At 40.3% G+C, this 23,354-nt stretch overlaps 1 protein-coding gene across 1 annotated transcript in view; it reads right to left on the reverse strand.

Annotated features, from left to right (window-relative positions):
* LOC122806230 (copine-8-like) overlaps positions 1-23,354 on the reverse strand; it is a 4,689,459-nt gene that overhangs the window by 1,552,707 nt on the left and 3,113,398 nt on the right. Inside the window, exon 14 of the mRNA XM_044076480.1 lies at positions 22,423-22,484. Within this exon, the coding sequence (XP_043932415.1) occupies positions 22,423-22,484 (62 nt within the window). The remainder of the gene's footprint in view (positions 1-22,422; positions 22,485-23,354) is intronic.

Raw genomic sequence — 23,354 nt, forward strand, 5'->3', positions numbered from 1 at the left:
ATTCAGGGTACAAAGTTCTCTGGGAAAGGACTTGTAGACCTTTTCAGGGTATGCATTACTACGGAATACAATGTCTTGTAGACCTGTTCTGGGTACACATAACTATAGGTTCATAGGTTCATACTAGGCTATCTGCCCTAGGGCATTTATAAGCCTAGCCAGAGTGTGTGTGGCTTTCGCCACCCCTTGGAATGAGAATACTATCCCCATTTAGGGTTTAGTTTACTGTACCTCTGTCTAGTAGTGATGCAGAGATGACCCCCGGGGTAAATCTACGAACTCCCATCCACTCGTCAAGATTTCTCTTGAAGAGAGTCAGTGAGGGGCTCTGCCTAATATGGACTGGGATTTTGTTCCAGAGTGTAGGGAGCCTCTGGGTTATGAATCTGTCCCTCCAGCACGTCCTATTTATTTCTGTGTTGAGGTTCAAATCTCTCGCTCTCGTGGCTCTGGTGGATTTGGATTTTCTGAGGTGGAGCATGTCCATTAATTCTGGATTGGACATGGCCTTGTACGTCAGACATAGATCGCCTCTGAGTAGGCAGTATGCGACTTAATAGAGCTGGAGTTTCTTCAGCTGGGCAGCATATGACATATGTTTGAGACCCTTGATCCTCTTGGTGAGGTACTTTTGGGGTCTTTCTAACTGCTGCAGGTGTCGGGTAAGGTACATCCCAAATGGGGCACTGTATTCAATTATGGGCCTGATAAGGGAAGAGTACAGGGGCACAATGACCTCTCTTGATCTAGATGTGAATCCTTTCATGATAAGGTGGGTAACCACCTTGGCAACGTGAGTGTCAAATGAGAGGTTACTGTCAATTTGGGTCCCTAGGTCCGTGATTACGTCTTCCGTACTTAATGGATTACCACCTATGTGGTAATTTGTGGGTACTTTGTTTTTCCCAAAGAGTATGACTATACATTTTTTGGCATTCAGTTTAAGGCCATGGCTCTGGCACCAGTTATCCGTTTCTATGAGGCCTTTCTGAAGGATGCTTGTGTCCGCTGGAGTATCAGTTATGGCGCCCAGTTTGCAGTCATCTGCGAACTTTGTTAGCCACAATCCTCCTATGTTTGCTTGCACCTCGGAAAAATAAATGCCAAACAAGAGGGGTCCCAGGACCGAGCCCTGTGGGACACCGCTTGTGACTGGCTTACAGTCTGATATAGCTCCAGCAATTCTGACCTTGTGGGTTCTGTCCTTGAGCCAGTTTGCAACCCATCTTATGACATATGGGTTTACGTTTAAGCTGGTGAGCTTGTCTATGATGCCCGAGTGTGGTATTGTGTCGAAGGCTTTTGCAAGATCAAGGTAGGCTGTGTGAACTGCCTTACCCTCATCAATGGCCTTTGTGACCGTTTCAAAAAAGTCGACCAGGTTCAAAAGGCAGGATCTGCCATTGACAAAGCCGAATTGGGTAGAATCCAGTGTCTGTAAGGTCCCCAATGTCTTTGTTTATGAGTTCCATAATGATTCTCTCCATAGCTTTGCAGACCAGGCTCATCAAGCTTATGGGGCGGTAATTTCCAGGGTCCGTAGAAGCACCTCCTTTGTGGAGTGGGACCACTGTTGCTGTATGCCATTCTTTGGGTACATATCCTGTAGTAAGGCTAAGATTAAACAGCAGCCTTATGTGCGGGTTTAGTTCCTCTTGGAGTTCATGTAGCACACAACCCGGGATACCGTCTGGTCCCATTGATGCTGTATTTTTAGCTTTGGAGAGGGCGGCTCTCACCTGGACATCTGAGATGTCAGGGAGGCTACACTCTGCTGGGATAGATATTTCTCCTTTTGGGGGGGGGGAGAGAAATTTGCACTGAACCTGTCTGCCAGTATGTTGGCAATGTCTGTGGGTTCAGTGTATTTTTGTCATTTTGGACTAACTCTGAGCATATCTGGGAGTTTCCACTCAGCTTTCTAACCTAACTAAAGAAGGCCTTGTGATTGTCTTTAGTGTCTTTTGTGATTTTTCTCTCGAAGTTGGCCTTGGATGATTTTATGAGTGATCGTAGTTTTTTGCTAGTACTGATCAGAGATGCCTTCCCTTTTGGGGATTTTGCTCTGTCATGTAGTAGCTTCCTCCTCCTGTTGTAAAGCTTGTTTATGGCTGGGGTCCACCAGACAGGACGCCTGCCTTTGGGGGAATGGGTCTTGGTTTTATTTGGGATTGCATGATCCATGCATTCTTGAAGGTGTCCGTAGAAAGCGTTTATAAAGGATTCAGTGGTGTGGGTTGTGGTTTTTACTGGCCCAGGGGCCTTGAAGGATACCACTTCAGTCTTAAGAAGTGTGAAGTCAGCTTTTGAAAAATTCTGATAAAACACGAACCAACAATAGTACAAGTGGTCAGGAACTGTTGAAGGATTCCACACAGCGAGATACCAATTAGCGCTTTCTTTCACCTTTATTTTAAAATGTGAACTTCTTCAGAAAAAATGGGAACTCTCCCATGTTCCCATTTTAAAAGAATTAACAGGAAATTATGTCACAACAAATATTCAAATATTTTTTACCAAGTGTAAAAATATATGTATATATGAAAAAAATATTTGATTATAAATGCCACTTTTTTATCTAACTATCTTATATAATTGCAGGTGTATTCTCTTACTAAGGTAAATACTTTACACGAAAAATATGAACCAGCCATTCATGGTCTCATGAAGCGCTATGATGTCTAAGCACTAGTATTTACAAAAAAGCGTATTTTGAAAAACGTATTTTGTAAAATACGTGTTAGCTGTTTACAGTTACTACGTGAATTACCACACAAATAAGAACGTGACAAACATTAAATATATCCTAGAATATAGTAACCAGGTTTCACACACTTCAGTTAGGGAAGTCAGTAATAAAAAAGGTACCTTTTCCTGTAAGGATTGCAAGCAATGTCGTTACATTAGCAACACCTCATTTGTAACTTTAAAACACATAAATAGAACATCGTGGGCAAATAAATATTTTAACTGTCACAGTGACCACGTGGTCTACATAGCATCTTGTACATCATGTGACAGTTATTATATTGGCAAAACAATAAGGGTCCTAAAACGCCGAATTTATGAACACACTTTGGCAATCAAAAATAAAGATAGCAACAATTCTCTAGCAAGACATGCCCAGGTATGCACTAATTTCAAAAAGTTTGAATTTTTTATTTTGGACCATGTACAAAAAGGGTTGTTAACAGGGGATGTAAATAACAGGTTAGAACAGAAAGAGGCATTATGGCAGTTGCTCTTGGGGGCGGACTCACCTCCGGGTCTCAATGAAATGATAAACATCAAATGTTTTTTACTTTATAGATAGACCTTTTTGTTTACTAATATGTTTTTGTAAAGTCTTTGGTATCCATTCATTTTTTTTAATTTTTGTTTTCCATAGGAACTATCATTACAAAAGTTTTTCTGTCATTTTAACATTTGTTGTGTGAGATATTTCATTTCTCACGTTAAGTAACACAAGCTTTAAACATATTCATATCCATACACACTTCCTATTGAACTTATAAGTTTACAAATATAAATATAAATAGATTGTAATAATATATGTATTCATTTTGTGATATATAAGAATAGTTTAACATTCCATATTATTTTATTAATTATAGAAAATCAATTAGCAATTATTTTTTGACAGCACTTTTTTAATAATTTTTATTATTATAGAGATATTTCTGTCATAGATTAGATAAGCGTGTATTGTATACGCAAATTGTGTGTGTTTTTTATAAAACCCAGAGGGATGATTATAGTACTGATATATTAAACAAAGCGCTCTGTTTATGTAGCGCTTTGCAATATTAATAAAAGAAAATGGTATTTTCTAGGAATGATCCTTTGAATGTCACTTGGCATAATTTATGTAAGATGTTGACTTATTAGTTAGTAGTCGTAGATTACTTCACTAGTATGGTTTCATGAAATCTAGTTATATATTTTATTGTATAAAAGGGTACCATTGTGTGGTAATTCACGTAGTAACTGTAAACAGCTGACACGTATTTTACAAAATACGTTTTTCAAAATACGCTTTTTTGTAAATACTAGCGCTTAGACATCATAGCGCTTCATGGGACCATGAATGGCTGGTTCATATTTTTCGTGTAAAGTATTTACCTTAGTAAGAGAATACACCTGCAATTATATAAGATAGTTAGATAAAAAAGTGGCATTTATAATCAAATATTTTTTTCATATATACATATATTTTTACACTTGGTAAAAAATATTTGAATATTTGTTGTGACATAATTTCCTGTTAATTCTTTTAAAACGGGAACATGGGAGAGTTCCCATTTTATCTGAAGAAGTTCACATTTTAAAATAAAGGTGAAAGAAAGCGCTAATTGGTATCTCGCTGTGTGGAATCCTTCAACAGTTCCTGACCACTTGTACTATTGTTGGTTCATGTTTTATCAGGTTTTCGGCTAGTCTGTTTTTGTGTGGTTCAAACTTTTGAAAAATTATTGACTGTGGTCTTTTGTGCTGGGGGTGGGGGCGGGATGTGGATTTCCAGTGAGATTAATTTATGGTCTGATCTCACCAATGAGGGGTATACTTCTGGTGTGGAGCATTGTGTCCCCATGTTTGTGATGATCAGGTCTAGTATATTATCTCCTCTTGTGGGAGTGGTGACTAGTTGTTCCACCGCATTTGAGTTTATGAATTCTAGGAACCTTTGGGCTAGGGTGTTGGGGCTTGAGTAATGCTCCCAGTCTATGTTTGGGTAGTTGAAGTCCCCCAATATGATGGTATTTGGAGAGACATTCATACTCTCCAGTGTCTTCAGGAAGGATGAGTACAGTTCCTGAGTTTGAGAGGGTGGTCTGTAGCATGCTACAAACTGTAGGGCAGCTTTGCCTATGGTTAGTTGCACCTGGATGGTCACAGATGCTTCGTGCATTGCCACTAACCTGGAGGTGTGGGTATCTTTGATTAATATGGATACTCCCCCTCCTTTTGTGGTTCGGTCCAAGTTTTGAGGCCGAAAAGCATGATATGCGGTATAACCTGGTAGTGCTGGGGTGCTCTCAGGAGCCTTGAACCAGATTTCAGTCACTGCACAGACATTGATGTTCTCCATACTGAGGAGGGCTTCGAGAGCATGCATCTTGAGGTCTAGACTTCTGGCATTGAGCAGCATTACCCTTAGTTTTTTTCCACTTGTGTTTTCTAGGGAGGTGGGTTTGTCTTTTGAGCCTTGCCTAAAAAAGGCACTATGGGGGTGGCAAGAGCCTTGGCCAATATCCGGAAGCCCAGGGGTGATAGGTGCAAGCCATCCCTTACGAAGCAGTGTGGCTTGTCAAGCATGTCATCCCAAGCAGACAGACATTGGATCCCCTTAGAATGACACCAGTAATTGAGCCAATTGTTAAAGCTGATCATTTTGTCTTTGTACTGTGGCATCATTCTTGGTGAGGGTAAGATGCTGCTCAGGGTCAGGGTCATACCGGCCTGGGCTACATAATCAGAGAGCTCCTCTATGTCTCTTTTCATGTAGTCCAGGGAGGTACACCTCAGGTCATTCACACCAGCATGGACAATGACTGAGTCATATTTGTACTTGCTTTGGAGTGACATGACTGCTTCTGTTATGTGGCGGATTCTAGCGCCCGACAGGCAGCTTACTGTAACCTCCTTGTTCAGTCTGGCGAGCGGGACGTCAGTGTGTCTGACTATGGAGTCACCTATTACAAGTGTATCAGGCATGTTGTTTGGCCTTAAGGGCTGTGACTGTTTGGCATACTGAATTTGTGAACTATGTGTTGCATGATTTGTGTTTTGAGGTAGTGGTTGCTTGGATGTCTGCTTTGGAGGCCTCTGTTACTTTGGTAGATTTTTAATTATAGGTTCATAGGTTCATACTAGGCTATCTGCCCAAGGGCATTTATAAGCCTAGCCCATAGTTATGTGGCTTTCGCCACCCCTTTAGTTTGAATAAAAACTATGCCTATCATTTTGCTGTGCCTCTGTCAAGCAGTGACACTGAAGTAATCCCTGGGGTATATCTGCGATCTCCCATCCATTGGTCAAGATTCCTCTTGAACAAGGCCAACGAGGTGCTCTGCCTCACATGTACCGGGATTTTGTTCCACAGCACAGGGAGTCTCTGGGTGATGAATCTGTCCCTCCAGCACGTTCTATTCATAACCGTGTCAAGGTTTAAGTCTCCCGCCCTTGTGGTTCTGAGGGATCTAGATTTTTTGAGGTGAAGCATATTCATCAAATCTGGGTTTGACATGGCCTTATATGTCAGGCACAGGTCACCTCTGAGCAAGCGGTATGAGACTAAATAGAGCTGGAGTTCTTTCAGTCGGGCAGCATAAGACATATTTTTGAGACCCTTTATCCTTTTGGTGAGGAACTTTTGGGGCCTTTCAAGCTGCAGCAGGTGTCTGGTCAGATACATTCCAAACGGGGCATTGTACTCAATCATAGGTCTAATGAGTGATGAGTACAGGGGGACGATGACCTCCCTTGATCTAGATGTGAATCCCTTCATGATCAGGTGGGTGATATAGAAGGTTTTCCTAACTACTTTAGCAACATGAGTATCAAACGAAAGGCTACTGTCAACCTGGGTCCCCAGATCCCTGATGACTTTTTCTGTGCTCAGTGGATTGCCACCTATATGGTAGCTAGGGGTAACCTTGTTTTTCCTGAAGGGTATGACTATGCATTTTTTAGTGTTTAACTTCAGGCCATGGCTCTGGCACCAGTTATCCATTTCTGTGAGGCCCTTCTGGAGGATATCTGTGTCAGATGTGTTTTCGACTATGGCGCCCAGTTTGCAGTCATCTGCAAACTTTGTCAGCCATAACCCTCCTGTGTTTGCTTGTACTTCAGAAAAGTAGATGCCAAACAAGAGTGGACCCAGGACTGAGCCCTGTGGGACACCACTTGTGACAGGCTTTGAGTCTGACATGGCTCCAGCAACTCTGACCCTGTGGGTTCTGTCACTTAGCCAGTTTGCAACCCATCTTGTGATGTATGGGTTTACATTCAAGCTGATGAGTTTTTCGATGATACCTGAGTGGGGTATTGTGTCAAGGCCTTTGCCAGGTCGAGGTAGGCTGTATGGACTGCCTTTCCCTCATCAATGGCCTTGGTGACTGTCTCGAAAAAGTCAACCAAGTTTAAAAGGCAGGATCTGCTTTTGACAAAGCCAAACTGGGTTGGATCCAAAGTCTGCAAGTTCCCTATGTCTTTATTTATGAGTTCCATTATGATCCTCTCCATGGCTTTGCAGATAAGGCTTGTCAAGCTAATGGGGCGGTAATTTCCAGGGTCTGTGGAGGCACCGCCCTTATGAAGTGGGACCACAGTCGCCGTGCGCCACTCCTTGGGTACGTATCCTGAGGTGAGGCTAAGATTAAACAGCTGTCCTAATTGTGGGTTTAATTCCTCGTTGAGTTCGTGAAGCACACAGCCGGGGACACCATCCGGTCCCATGGATGCTGTGTTTTTGCCTTACTCAGGACAGTTCTCACCTGGGCGTTGGAGATGTTTGGGGGCCTACAATCCTGTGGAACACATATCTCTCCTTTTGGGGGAGGGAGTTTGCACTGAACCTGTCAGCCAGTATGTTGGCAATGTGTGTAGGTTCAGTAATTTTCAAATCATTTTGAACTAATTCTGAGCATATCTGGGAGTTTCCTCCTAGGTTTCTAACATAGCTAAAGAAGGCCTTATGATTGTCTTTAGAGTCCTTGGTGATTTTTCTCTCAAAATTTGCCTTGGATGATTTTATGAGAGCTCTTAGTTTTTTACTTATAGTGATCAAAGGTGTCTTACCTTTCAAGGATTTTGCTCTATCTTGTAGTAGCTTCCTCCTTTTGTTGTAGAGCTTGTTTATGGCTGGGGTCCACCAGACTGGATGCTTGCCTTTGGTACAGAGAGTCTTAGTTTTGTTTGGGATTGCCTGATCCATGCAGTCCTGTAGGTGCTGGTAGAAGGCATTTGTGATTCAGCGGTTTGAGTAATGTTTACCACTGGCTCAGGGGCCTTAAAGGAGACCACACTAGTTTTTAGAAGTGTGAAATTGGCTTTTGAGAAGTATTTCACAGTGGTCTTTTTTGTTTCAGGTGGGGGCGGGATGAGGACCTCCAGCGAGATTAGTTTATGATCTGATCTCACCAGTGAGGGGTATACTTCCAGTGTTGAACATTTTGATCCCATGTTCGTGATGATGAGATCAAGTATGTTTTCTCCTCTTGTGGGGATGGTGACTAGTTGTTCCATGGCATTTGAGTTTATGAACTCCAGGAATCTTTGGGTTAGAGTGTTCGGGCTTGAGTAGTGTTCCCAGTCTATATTAGGGTAGTTGAAGTCACCTAGTATGATGGTGTTTGGAGATACATTTATCCCCTCCAATGTTTTCAGGAAGGCCATGTGAGGTTCCTGAGTTTGAGAGGGTGGCCTGTAACATGCTACAAATTGCAGAGCAGTCTTGCCTATGGTTAATTGCACCTGGATGGTCTCCGATGCATCATGCATTGCCACCAACCTTGAGGTGTGGGTGTCCTTTATGAATATGGACACCCCCCTCCTTTCTTGGTGTTGTCTGGATTTTGGGGCCAGAACGCACAATATGAGGTGAAACCTGTTAGTGCTGGGGTGCTCTCAGGAGCCTTGAACCAGGTTTCTGTCACAGCACAGACATCGATGTTCTCCATATTGAGAAGGGCCTTGAGTGCGTGCATCTTGAGATTGAGACTTCTGGCATTGAGCAGCATTACCCTTAGTTTTTTTCCTTTTTGGTGTTCTAGGGTGGTAGGTTTAGAATTTGAGCCTTGCCTAAAAAAGGCACTATGGGGGTGGCAAGAGCCTTTGCCAATATCCGGAAGCCCAGGGGTGACAGGTGCAAGCCGTCCCTTGCGAAGCAGCGTGGCTTGTCCAGCATGTCATCCCAGGCAGACAGACATTGGATCCCCTTTGAATGACACCAGAATTTAAGCCAATTATTAAAGCTGATCATCTTATCACTGTATTGTGGCATCATTCTAGGTGAAGGTAGGATACTGCTCAAGGTCAGGGTCATACCTGCCTGGGCTACATAATCAGAGAGCTCCTCGATGTTCCTTTTCATGTAGTCCAAGGAGGTACGTCTCAGGTCCTTGACACCAGCGTGGACAATGACTGAGTCGTACTTGTACCTGCTGTTGAGAGACCTGAGTGCTTGCGTTATGTGGCGGATTCTAGCGCCCGACAGGCAGCTTACTGTGACCTTCTCCTTACTCAGTCTGGTGGCGGGGCGTCAGTGTGTCTGACTATGGAATCACCAATGACAAGTGTGTCTGGCATTTTGTTTGGCCTTAAGGGCTGTGACTGTTTGACACTCTGACTGTGTGGTCTATGTGTTGCATGTGTTGGGTCGTGAGGTGGTAGTTGTTTGGGTGTCTGCTTTGGTGGCCTCTGCTGTTTTGGTAAATTTTTGATCAGAGCCTCGAGTATGTCTTTGTGTGAGTATGTGTATGATTTGAAGTTGTGATGGTACCATGTGTGACTGGGTATGTATTGTGTGTGGTTACCTTCTCCTCCTGTCTGGTCTTGCCAGTCCTATGTTGAGAGAGCTCAGCCTCCAGTTTGGCCGTATAGTTGCATCTCTCGCATGTATTTGTGTTTTGTGGGAGAAGGAGAGGATTGTCTGTGTACATGAGGCAATTGTAACATTGCCTCAATATTCCCAGGTTCACCAGTTGAGCTGGAGAGGACATTAGCAACTGATCCCTCGACATACTAGAAGTAGTAGATAAAGAGACTTTCAAAGGACTCCGGGGGAAGTGGGTTTTAGGCTGGTGGGGTACTATCTATAATAAGAGTGCTTTATCAAGGTGCAAGTACTGTAGGAGTAAGTGCTAGGCTTTACAGATAGAGAATAGTCTACTTGGGAATCAAGTAGAGATGAACTTTTCAGTTATAGGATATGCTGGTTAGATCAGCAGTACAGCTCGAGGAAGGTAGTTCTAAGGGATAATTTGAAGAGTGGAATTTAGATGGCCCGAATAGTTTAACCTTGTTTAACCGCCGCTGCTCTTGTGTGCAACAGTGGCAACTCCGCGCTAATCTTGGCGTTTAGCGTGTTTTATAGCAGGGGGCTGAAGGGAGCTAGGAATTGGCCCAAAACGACCAATGGACTACTAGTTTCTGGCTGAAACTTCACCAAATCAGACAAAAAGGCTGCTCAGTGCTTCCCACTCCCACTGGTAAGCAAAGAAACTTCCCTCCTTCCTAATAAGGCAATGGATCAGTAACAGGAACTAAAAACAAAGCCCAGGGATCAGCAACTCTGAAACTGGACTACTCTAGTTCAGTAAGGTGGGAAAACAAGAGATTTTTGTTTTTTACAGAGACAAGGAAAAAACAGACAGTAAATGCTATAAATGCTGTAAATCGGCTAGTGCACTTTAGTGTGTAGCCTACAGAAACAATTTGCAACAATTAGTAACTTAAAGTGCAATAAACAGTGTAAAATGCAGAAATCACTTAAAGTAGCAGTAAAACAGGCGAAATGCAGTTGCTAGCTTAATAACAGTGGGAAAGCCACAAAAATACTTATATCTGGTAGAAAGTCACTCTTTTAGCTCTCTGCTGCTTGGATCACTCTGCAGGCCACCACGAGGATCTGTGCTGAGTTGGTACAAGCTGGAAAAGCGCGTTTAGCGTGTTTTATAGCAGGGCCTGAAAGGAGCTAGGAATTGGCCCAAAACGACCAATGGACTACTAGTTTCTGGCTGAAACTTCACCAAATTGGACAAAAAGGCTGCTCAGTGCTTCCCACTCCCACTGGTAAGCAAAGAAACTTCCCTCCTTCCTAATAAGGCAATGGATCAGTAACAGGAACTAAAAACAAAGCCCAGGGATCAGCAACTCTGAAACTGGACTACTCTAGTTCAGTAAGGCAGGAAAACAAGAGATTTTTTTTGTTTTTTTACAGAGACAAGGAAAAAAACAGACAGTAAATGCTATAAATGCTGTAAATCGGCTAGCGCACTTTAGTGTGTAGCCTACAGAAACAATTTGCAACAATTAGTAACTTAAAGTGCAATAAACAGTGTAAAATGCAGAAATCACTTAAAGTAGCAGTAAAACAGGTGAAATGCAGTTGCTAGCTTAATAACAGTGGGAAAGCCACAAAAATACTTATATCTGGTAGAAAGTCACTCTTTTAGCTCTCTGCTGCTTGGATCACTCTGCAGGCCACCACGAGGATCTGTGCTGAGTTGGTACAAGCTGGAAAACGTGCGTTTAGCGTGTTTTATAGCAGGGGGCTGAAAGGAGCTAGGAATTGGCCCAAAATGACCAATGGACTACTAGTTTCTGGCTGAAACTTCACCAAATCAGACAAAAAGGCTGCTCAGTGCTTCCCACTCCCACTGGTAAGCAAAGAAACTTCCCTCCCTCCTAATAAGGCAATGGATCAGTAACAGGAACTAAAAACAAAGCCCAGGGATCAGCAACTCTGAAACTGGACTACTCTAGTTCAGTAAGGCGGGAAAACAAGAGATTTTTTTTTTTTTACAGAGACAAGGAAATAAACAGACAGTAAATGCTATAAATGCTGTAAATCAGCTAGCACACTTTAGTGTGTAGCCTACAGAAACAATTTGCAACAATTAGTAACTTAAAGTGCAATAAACAGTGTAAAATGCAGAAATCACTTAAAGTAGCAGTAAAACAGGTGAAATGCAGTCGCTAGCTTAATAACAGTGGGAAAGCCACAAAAAATACTTATATCTGGTAGAAAGTCACTCCTTTAGCTCTCTGCTGCTTGGATCACTCTGCAGGCCACCACGAGGATCTGTGCAGAGTTGGTACAAGCTGGAAAACGCGTGTTTAGCGTGTTTTATAGCAGGGGGCTGAAAGGAGCTAGTAATTGGCCCAAAACGACCAATGGACTACTAGTTTCTGGCTGAAACTTCACCAAATCGGACAAAAAGGCTGCTCAGTGCTTCCCACTCCCACTGGTAAGCAAATAAACTTCCCTCCTTCCTAATAAGGCAATGGATCAGTAACAGGAACTAAAAACAAAGCCCGGGGATCAGCAACTCTGAAACTGGACTACTCTAGTTCAGTAAGGCAGGAAAACAAGAAATTTTTTTTTTTTTTTTTTTTTTTTTACAGAGACAAGGAAAAAACAGACAGTAAATGCTATAAAACAATTCACATGCAGTGCAAGCTGGCACACTTGAGTATGTAGCAATATTAGTCCACACACAGTATGAAAAAAATGTAATTAAATTAAAAAGGACTAAAAGCAAGTGCAGAAAGGGTTTATTAGATAGAATGCGGTAAAGAGATGGGACTGGGGGAGTGTCCTAGATCAAATCTACAGTGGGGCGGGCACTGCAAAAGCCACCAAATTTAAACTACAACCAAGAACAGGGGGGGTGGGGAAGACAGTTTCAACAGAGCTAGATCTGAGGAATCAGTCCAAAATTATAAAACCACAATAAAATGCAGGAAATGTACTTAAATCAGCTTATGTCCAGTTGATGTATGCAGACAAATCTCAGTAGCAAGCAACTCTATTTAAAATGATTACAAGAGATGTAACCAACACAGGTTTTAATGTTATCAGAAACCCCCAAGCTAATTAACACTTAAAGGAATTTCAAAGCAGTTTAACAACTAGTGCAGAGCTTCAGACACACACACAAGACAGTTTCAACAGAGCTAGATCTGAGGAATCAGTCCAAAATTATAAAACCACAATAAAATGCAGGAAATATACTTAAATCAGCTTATGTCCAGTTGATGTATGCAGACAAATCTCAGTAGCAAGCAACTCTATTTAAAATGATTACAAGAGATGTAACCAACACAGGTTTTAATGTTATCAGAAACCCCCAAGCTAATTAACACTTAAAGGAATTTCAAAGCAGTTTAACAACTAGTGCAGAGCTTCAGACACACACACAAGACAGTTTCAACAGAGCTAGATCTGAGGAATCAGTCCAAAATTATAAAACCACAATAAAATGCAGGAAATATTCTTAAATCAGCTTATGTCCAGTTGATGTATGCAGACAAATCTCAGTAGCAAGCAACTCTATTTAAAATGATTACAAGAGATGTAACCAACACAGGTTTTAATGTTATCAGAAACCCCAAGCTAATTAACACTTAAAGGAATTTCAAAGCAGTTTAACAACTAGTGCAGAGCTTCAGACACACACACAAGACAGTTTCAACAGAGCTAGATCTGAGGAATCAGTCCAAAATTATAAAACCACAATAAAATGCAGGAAATATACTTAAATCAGCTTATGTCCAGTTGATGTATGCAGACAAATCTCAGTAGCAAGCAACTCTATTTAAAATGATTACAAGAGATGTAACCAACACAGGTTTTAATGTTATCAGAAACCCCAAGCTAATTAACACTTAAAGGAATTTCAAAGCAGTTTAACAACTAGTGCAGAGCTTCAGACACACACACAAGACAGTTTCAACAGAGCTAGATCTGAGGAATCAGTCCAAAATTATAAAACCACAATAAAATGCAGGAAATGTACTTAAATCAGCTTATGTCCAGTTGATGTATGCAGACAAATCTCAGTAGCAAGCAACTCTATTTAAAATGATTACAAGAGATGTAACCAACACAGGTTTTAATGTTATCAGAAACCCCCAAGCTAATTAACACTTAAAGGAATTTCAAAGCAGTTTAACAACTAGTGCAGAGCTTCAGACACACACACAAGACAGTTTAGATCTGAGGAATCAGTCCAAAATTATAAAACCACAATAAAATGCAGGAAATATACTTAAATCAGCTTATGTCCAGTTGATGTATGCAGACAAATCTCAGTAGCAAGCAACTCTATTTAAAATGATTACAAGAGATGTAACCAACACAGGTTTTAATGTTATCAGAAACCCCCAAGCTAATTAACACTTAAAGGAATTTCAAAGCAGTTTAACAACTAGTGCAGAGCTTCAGACACACACACAAGACAGTTTCAACAGAGCTAGATCTGAGGAATCAGTCCAAAATTATAAAACCACAATAAAATGCAGGAAATGTACTTAAATCAGCTTATGTCCAGTTGATGTATGCAGACAAATCTCAGTAGCAAGCAACTCTATTTAAAATGATTACAAGAGATGTAACCAACACAGGTTTTAATGTTATCAGAAACCCCAAGCTAATTAACACTTAAAGGAATTTCAAAGCAGTTTAACAACTAGTGCAGAGCTTCAGACACACACACAAGACAGTTTCAACAGAGCTAGATCTGAGGAATCAGTCCAAAATTATAAAACCACAATAAAATGCAGGAAATATACTTAAATCAGCTTATGTCCAGTTGATGTATGCAGACAAATCTCAGTAGCAAGCAACTCTATTTAAAATGATTACAAGAGATGTAACCAACACAGGTTTTAATGTTATCAGAAACCCCCAAGCTAATTAACACTAAAAGGAATTTTAAAGCAGTTTAACAACTAGTGCAGAGTTTTAGACACACACACAAGACAGTTTCAACAGAGCTAGATCTGAGGAATCAGTCCAAAATTATAAAACCACAATAAAATGCAGGAAATATACTTAAATCAGCTTATGTCCAGTTGATGTATGCAGACAAATCTCAGTAGCAAGCAACTCTATTTAAAATGATTACAAGAGATGTAACCAACACAGGTTTTAATGTTATCAGAAACCCCCAAGCTAATTAACACTTAAAGGAATTTCAAAGCAGTTTAACAACTAGTGCAGAGCTTCAGACACACACACAAGACAGTTTCAACAGAGCTAGATCTGAGGAATCAGTCCAAAATTATAAAACCACAATAAAATGCAGGAAATATACTTAAATCAGCTTATGTCCAGTTGATGTATGCAGACAAATCTCAGTAGCAAGCAACTCTATTTAAAATGATTACAAGAGATGTAACCAACACAGGTTTTAATGTTATCAGAAACCCCCAAGCTAATTAACACTTAAAGGAATTTCAAAGCAGTTTAACAACTAGTGCAGAGCTTCAGACACACACACAAGACAGTTTCAACAGAGCTTGATCTGAGGAATCAGTCCAAAATTATAAAACCACAATAAAATGCAGGAAATGTACTTAAATCAGCTTATGTCCAGTTGATGTATGCAGACAAATCTCAGTAGCAAGCAACTCTATTTAAAATGATTTAAAATGATGACTTAAAATGATGATTTAAAATTAGAGCCTCCGAGTATGTTTTTGTTTGTTTATGTGTTTGGTTTGCAGTTGTGATAGGTCTATGTGAGACTGGGTTTGTGGTGAGTGTGGTTACCTTCTCCTCCTGACTGGTTTTGCCAGTACTGAGTCGAGAGAGCTCAGCCTCCAGTTTGGCTATATAGTCGCATCTCTCACATATATTTGTATTTGTTTGGTGGAGGAGAGGGTTGTCTGTGTACAGGAGGCAGTTGTAACATTGCCTCAAGATTCCCAGATTCACCAGCTGAACTGGAGAGGACACCAGTAATTGACCTTTCGACATGCTAGAATAGTGTAAGGGATTGCTGTGTAACTGAGTCAGAAAGGACCTATAGGGGAATGGGTATTCAAGGGGATTGTAGGTGGATGTGGTGCTTTGCTTTACTTGTGTATAAATGCTTTAGGAGCAAGTGCTGGGCTGTTTAGATAGAGAATAGACTGTTTAGATTGAAAGTAGAGCAGTTCTAATGGAACAACTGAAGAGCAGACTTTGTGGAGCCAGAAATAGTTTAAACTAGATTAACCGCTGCGCTATGGGCAACTTCGCGCTATGGAATATAATGTCTTGCAGCCTATTCAGGGTACACAGTTCTCTGGGATATAATGTCTTGCAGAACTGTTTAGGGTCTTGCAAACATGCTTATAATATATAGTGCTGTGGATGTAATATCTTGCAGACCTGTTTAGGGTACATAGTGAACTGGGATGTAATATCTTGAAGACCTGTTTAGGGTACATAGTTTTCTGGTCTATAATGTCTTGCAGACCTGCTTATGGTTCATAGTTCTCTGGGATGTAATATCTTGCAGCCCTGTTTAGGGTACATAGTTATCTGGGACAAGGGTGGACCATCACCTGACCCAGGTAACTACAGACCCATCATTCTAGTAAGCCAAATATCCAAAGCTGTGGAACAAATTATCATGAAATGATAAACAAGAACATTGGCAACCTACATACACTACACCCATCCCAATTTGGCTTTGTTAAGAGATGGTCCTGCATACTTAACCTGCTAGACTTTTTTGAGAGGGTCACCAAGGCAATATAAAAGGCTAAAACAGTGCATACTGCATATCATGAACTAGCCAAGGCATTTGATACAATACCCCACTCAGGCATTGTTGACAAACTCTCGGAGCTATGCATAAATCCCTAAATAACTGTCTGGATTGTGGGCTGGCTTATAAATAGGACCCAAGAAATCAGGATTGGTGAGACTACCTCCACCAAGAGACCTCTTACCGGCAGAGTATCCGTGGGCTCTGTGCTGAATTTGCTCCTGTTTGCGTCTACTTCTTGGAAGTCAAGGCTAATGTTCAAGGTCTCTGGCTCACCAAGTTTGCTATTGACTATAAATTGGGAGCTATTGTAGGTTTCAGCAGACACCAATCTCTTGCAAGAGGGTTTAGCACAGACAAATGACTGATGTCAAAGCCATGGCCTAAATCTTGATACCCAAAAAAATATTATAATGCCCTTAAGGAAACTGTCAACCCACGTTAATTACTCCATTGATAAAACACTCCTAAGAGTCGACCCAGTAAAAAGGGATCTGGGAACATATGTAGACACACAAAAAATAAGAAATGTGTATATGTACAGCCTGGTAGAAGATGTAAAACAAAAGAACCAGAGCTCATGTAGGGTGCCAGCCATGCTAAACACTTACATGACCACTTTCAATAAATTTAAATTTAAAACGTCGTACTTCAAAGAATTTATTAGTACAGACATATGGTTAACCTCTTTCATCCGTAACATAAGTGGACTTCATCAGAACCATGCTTTACATTAATTACTCATTTAAATATACAATTAAGGCAATCATGTGATTCAAGAGCCAATTTTCTTAAATAAATAGTAGAAGACTAAACTCACCAGTACAGCATAAACCTTTCCAATAAAACCTTTACAATAAAAACTATGTCATGTAAAATAAAAAAAACAATAAATAGTGGATAGTGAATATAAATAAAGTCAGTAAAAGTCCATTATAAATCACATTATGCTGAAGCTATAACATATGTAGACAGCAATTAGGCTTTTCACTAACATGTAGCTAATATAGTAAGAAAATCATTTTATGTCACCCATCTTATAGGTAAGGGAATGGCATCCAGGGCCAAGGGAGTTATAGTGCCATTCTATTCGGCCCTTATTAGACCCATCACTGAATACAATGCTCCCTTTGGCAGACATTTAACCAGACATTTGCACCAGTTGGAATGCCTACAAAGGTTTTTCACCATGACAATTCAGATCATGAATACTGTTGTCCTACACTGATCACCTAAAGTTGCTATCTCTATATTCAGTCACCTACAGGCTGCTGACTGGGGAACTTTGCCTGGTTTAAAGGGCTTCCTCAGACCCAGCCCTGATGGATCTGTTGCACATGTGCAAAACAAACAGCATCAGATATATTAGACCCAGGGATCTGAACTTTGCTTGTGACAGAAACATACTGTGCTGGCCAGACAAATATGTGTCCCAAAGGATCCTTGCACTGTGTAATAGGCCCCCCATCCATGTAAAACAGGGTTCATTCCTGACGCTATTCAAATGAAACCTTGACACTTGGATGGAAAATCATAAATTTACCCCCAGTGCAGCCCCAATGTCTCTTATGGACAGGTGCCATCAATAAGAAAAGGATCCTAACACCCCCATACAAATCCTTGGTCACCTCCCTGTTAACATGCCCCTCCATATAGATGCCCATGATACCCAAGACCCAAGCTTGTATGGACTCTAGTGGTCATTAGCCTAGTAACAACCTATGAACCCATGAAACTGTGGAATTTAATATATTGCATACCTGTCTAGTATTCACAGTGTTCTGGTCTGTAATGTCTTGCAGACCAGTTTAAGGCACATAGCGCTGTGGGATATAATATCTTGCAATCCCGCTTATGGTATGCTGTGATCTCAGGTGGACTGCTCTGCACTGCAGATTTATTCAGGCTGCATATACTGTTCCAGGGTAGAGTGTTCTGCTTCTGCTCAATATATTTTGTGTTCTCTGTTTGTATACCTCTCAACCTCTTAGTGTACAAAAATCTGAACAAAGCCTAAAATAATGGGGGGACAAACTTAAAATTAGGGATACATTTTAAATATAGCACTTATAAATTTAGAAAGTGGCTAGAATAAAATAATTTGTATTATCATACATTTTCTGAAGGATGTGATTTCTGAAACTCAAAAGTAGGTCATTATTTAGTGACTTTGATCCTCAGTGATTTGCCAGAAAACCACAAATTTTATGAGGAACAGATCAAAAATATGAGGAAGAAATCTGAACATGCTGCAAAAATCTGGACAGTTGAGAGATAGGCTGTTGAGTCCTCCTTCAAAATAAGCTCACAGGCAAAATCCAACAAACTATTAATTGATCATAAAAAATCTCATACTCCTCTAGTCCTCCAGAAGCCCCCTGAGGTACCCGATGTTGACATAAGCCCCCTGAGGTACCCGATGTTGACATTACTATGACAATATTATACTGTCTATAACCGAACACAGATATTTAGGTCTTGACCTTGATATGTGACTTACCTTTATCACAAATACTGATAAAATATTTAATAAAATGTAGCAAAGTAATCTCCCAACTTAAACTCAGTTATAACAGTCGGACACTCCCCATCTTCTTCTTTCTGCCCACTTAGCCCTTGATATAAATGTCCTCATTCCCAGAAACACTGTGGTCTCCCCTTTGTATTCTTTCACTCTACCCACAATACACAAGTTTCAGATAGTACTGAGGATTCTCAAGTTGAGAGACTGTACCCCAAGGTTACTCCAAGCTTGAATTGCAAAGGTGATACTAACTTAAAAAATACATAAACACAGATTGAACTCCAGCTGATGAACTCAATCTAGCTGGACAAGCTTCCAAGCCAATTTAGGAAAATAAACCCAGTCCTCGATCTACGATTTCATATTTTACTATTTCAAAAGTTGAATAAAACCACTAAAGTTTTCTTTTTGGTTTTCAAAAGCTTTATTTTTGAAGAACGTCCAACATAGGTAGGTGAACACTGTGGCAAAAATCTCATTTTATTTCAGTTGTCAGCACTTGCAGCTGAGCTGCTGCATGTGCTTGGCAAGGTACATGCTGAAGGGGGCATTGTACTCAATAATGTGTCTGATAAGGGAGGAGTACATGGATGTTATGACCTCCTTGTTCCTGGATGAAATACCCTTATTTATGAGGTAGGCCATGTAGAAAGCCTTTCATACAACGGAGGCAATGTGCTGATCAAAAATCAGGTTGCTATCAACCTGGGTGCCCAAGTCCCTCAGGACTGATTGTATGCTTAGTACATTGTTATTAATGTGATAATTAGTGGGGATGCCATTTTCCCCAAAGGGGAGAATGATGCATTTCTTGGCATTCAGTTTGAGGCCATGCTTCTGGCACTAGTCATTAGTTTGGGTAAGGCCCTCTTGGAGGGTGTTCACATCTCTAGGGGAATTTAAGACAGCACCCAGCTTGCAGTTATCTGCAAACTTGGTCAGCCACAGACCACTGGTTTTGGCTTGCACCTCAGAAAAGTATATGTCAAACAGTAAAGGCACCAAGACTGATCCTTTGAGTACACTGCTCATTGTGGGTTTACTACTAGAGGTGACATCTCCTATTTTGACTGAGTGGATTCTATCAGTGAGCCAGTTAGCTACCCATCTGGTAACATATGGGTTGATGCCTAACTGGGAGAGCTTATCTATTATGCCTGAGTGGGGAACAATGTTGAAGGCTTTGGCTAGGCCAAGGTAGGTGGTGTGCACAGTCTTCCCCTCCATGGCTTTGGTGACTGTTTCGAAGAAGTCAACAGAGTTTAACAGGCATGATCTCCCTTTGACAAAACTAAACTGTGTGGGGTCAAGCTTTTGGAGGTTGCCAATGTCCTTGTTTATAAAGGTCCATGATAATGTATTCCATGGCCTTGCAGATCAGGCTAGTTGATGGGTCTATCATTGTCTGGGTCAGTGGACGATCCACCTTTGTGTAGAGGGATGACAGTGGCTGTCCTCCATTTGGCTGGAATGAAGCTGGTGCTCAGGCTGTGGCTAAATAGGGTGCCTAATGGGGTGCCTAATGGAGATGAGCTCATGACTGAGTTCATGGAGGATACAGCCAGGGACGTTATCGAGTCCCATGGAGACTTTTGTTTTACCTTTGAGAGGGCATTGAAGACCTGCTCCCTGGTGATGAGGGGAGGGGCAGGTGCTGGTTTACTGATGGGGCGGCGGGGGGGGGTGAAGTTTTCACTGAGCATGTCTGCCAGCAGGTTGGCTATATCTATGGCATTTCTGTATGTGGTCTTATTGACCACCAGTTCAGATCAGATTTGGGTGTTACCTTTGATATTGTGGACATATATGAAGAAGGCCTTATGATTGTCCTTAGTGGATGTGGCCAATTTGGACTTGAAGTTACCCTTAGAGGATTTCACCAATGACCTTATTTGCTTGTTCAGACAAAGGAGAGATTGCTTCCAACTTGGCACCTGCTCCTTCTTGGTCCTGGACAGTAATTTTTTTCCTTTTCAAGGGATCAAATTAACTTTTGCTGAATACCTTCAGCAAGAAATATCCTGAAAATGTTTTAAAGACAATGGTTAAAACTGCACACTTTTTCTGTACTGTGGCCTCATTATTTTAAATATTGTATATATTATTTGTTCATTTTATATACCCTGTTTGTGTGTGTTTAGGTCTGATGCTTATAAATTCTCACTTTTGTTACAATCCATCTGTAATGTAAACTTTTCACACTGTTGATATATGTAAAAGTTCACACATTATGCCTAACTAGCTATTAGATTAACTCATGTTTTCATGAGGTTTTTTTATTATACAGTATATCAATTCAACTTTTTTCTCTGTGTCTAGGTCATGGCTGAAAATGGTCTCTGAACCAGACCCCCTACAGAGTTATTAAACAGTAAATAAAATAAATAAATTAATGAACATCATTTTAACTAAAAGGCAGTACTGGCCACCACTAGAAAGGAAATGTGTGTTTAAAAATAGTGACTGCACATCAGATAGCTGCTATGCTATAAAACCCTTTCTTTCAAATAAGTATTCAAGGACACCCCTTTCTGACTATGTAAGCCAAATTGATGTGAATAGCATCTCTTGGGTACATGTTATGGGGTGCAGCTGTGATGGTGCCACTTTTTCTACCCTTCCTGCATCATGCACCTTTCATGTTGCCCCAAGTCCTTCTTTAATCAGGATGTAGAAGGCCAGCTAACCTACACATAGGCCTGGAGTAGGAGGCAAGGTAGTGCTTCCAGAACAGAGTAAGGCCAACATTCAGAAAAGATGCAAAGTGCTGTCCCACACAGTACGTAAGGCACCACAGTGCTATCTGTGACACTCATTTAAGTTGCCTATCAGTGTTCTGACTGGCTGACTGTTAACAGTTTCATGTTGCTTATATAATGATATGCTTCCACAACAAATAAAGCAAAATACACAATACTGACAGCAAATTTAACATCACATGAAACTAGATTATTTGTCATTTACAGAGGTAAATCGGAAACAAGATTACCATCACGTCAAAGTTCTGAGCCTAGAATAAATGGAGGAATTATAAACAGTAGATCCTGAAAGACAGATATTTTATTATAGTTTAACTCAGTAAGGGAGATGGTCTATTGACCCTGTGCTGTAATAACCCAAGTCCGTTTGAAGCAAACCCATACAAATAGAAAAGCATTACAGAAGGTAAACTTGGTACACAATTATATAATTAAAATATACAAGTTAGAATATCAGGCTTGAATCTAACAGTGATAGGGTATTGGTGAAGTAGAAACAATACACATACTACATGCACGTAAGCATACAAACTATATACACAGATATATATATATATATATATATATATATATAGACAGGATTATTTGTTGGTCCAGACACAGTTACATTTTTGAGTGAGTTATGTCAGTTGCAGGCACTATATGTTGCATTAGTATGTATCCCTAATGCAGCGGCACTTTACTTTAGTGAATAAATAATCTCTTAGTGAGCTTTTGAAGGCTTGCAATGTTTGATTGTTCAGAATGTTGCTCCAGATTGCAGGGGCTAATCTGTAGAAAATATTTTCAGGAACAACATTTTTGAATTTGGGACTAATTACTATGAGTGTGCTGTCCTGAATGCTTCTTAGAGAGTAATTTGTGTTCAACTTACCCGCCTTTAATGTAGTCAAGAAATGTGTACTCCGATTCCACAGTGAAAGACAGCAGTGTAACCTCAGTGAAAAGAAGAAACAACATTCAGTTAATGAAGAAAAACACGTTAAATAGATTTTAACTTCTATTCTGTATTTAATTAGAAAGCATTAGAGTCAAGAGGCCCTAAACTAGGAGAATGTCCCTGGCTTCATTTGAGTTTACGTCCTCTTACTGACAAAACAAGAGCAAACAAGAGGCGATAATAGTATTGCATAATTTGTGATATTACAGCAACACGAGGGGATAATAGTATTGTATAATTTGTGATATTACAGCAAAACAAGAGGTGATAATAGTATTGCATAATTTGTGATATTACAGCAACACGAGGCGATAATAGTATTGTATAATTTGTGATATTACAGCAAAACAAGAGGCAATAATAGTATTGCATAATTTGTGATATTACAGCAACACAAGAGGCGATAATAGTATTGTATAATTTGTGATATTACAGCAACACAAGAGGCGATAATAGTATTGTATAATTTGTGATATTACAGCAACACAAGAGGCGATAATAGTATTGTATAATTTGTGATATTACAGCAACACAAGAGGCGATAATAGTATTGTATAATTTGTGATATTACAGCAACACAAGAGGTGATAATAGTATTGTATAATTTGTGATATTACAGCAAAACAAGAAGTGATAATAGTATTGTATAATGTGTGATATTACAGCAAAAAGAGGCGATAATAGTATTGTATAATTTGTGATATTACAGCAAAACAAGAGGCGATAATAGTATTGTATAATTTGTGATATTACAGCAACACAAGAGGCGATAATAGTATTGTATAATTTGTGATATTACAGCAACACAAGAGGCGATAATAGTGCTGTATAATTTGTGATATTACAGCAACACAAAAGGCAATAAT

Source organism: Protopterus annectens, chromosome 7.part0 (genome assembly GCF_019279795.1).
Source record: "Protopterus annectens isolate FY-2018-M chromosome 7.part0, PAN1.0, whole genome shotgun sequence".
Lineage (NCBI taxonomy): Eukaryota > Metazoa > Chordata > Ceratodontiformes > Protopteridae > Protopterus > Protopterus annectens.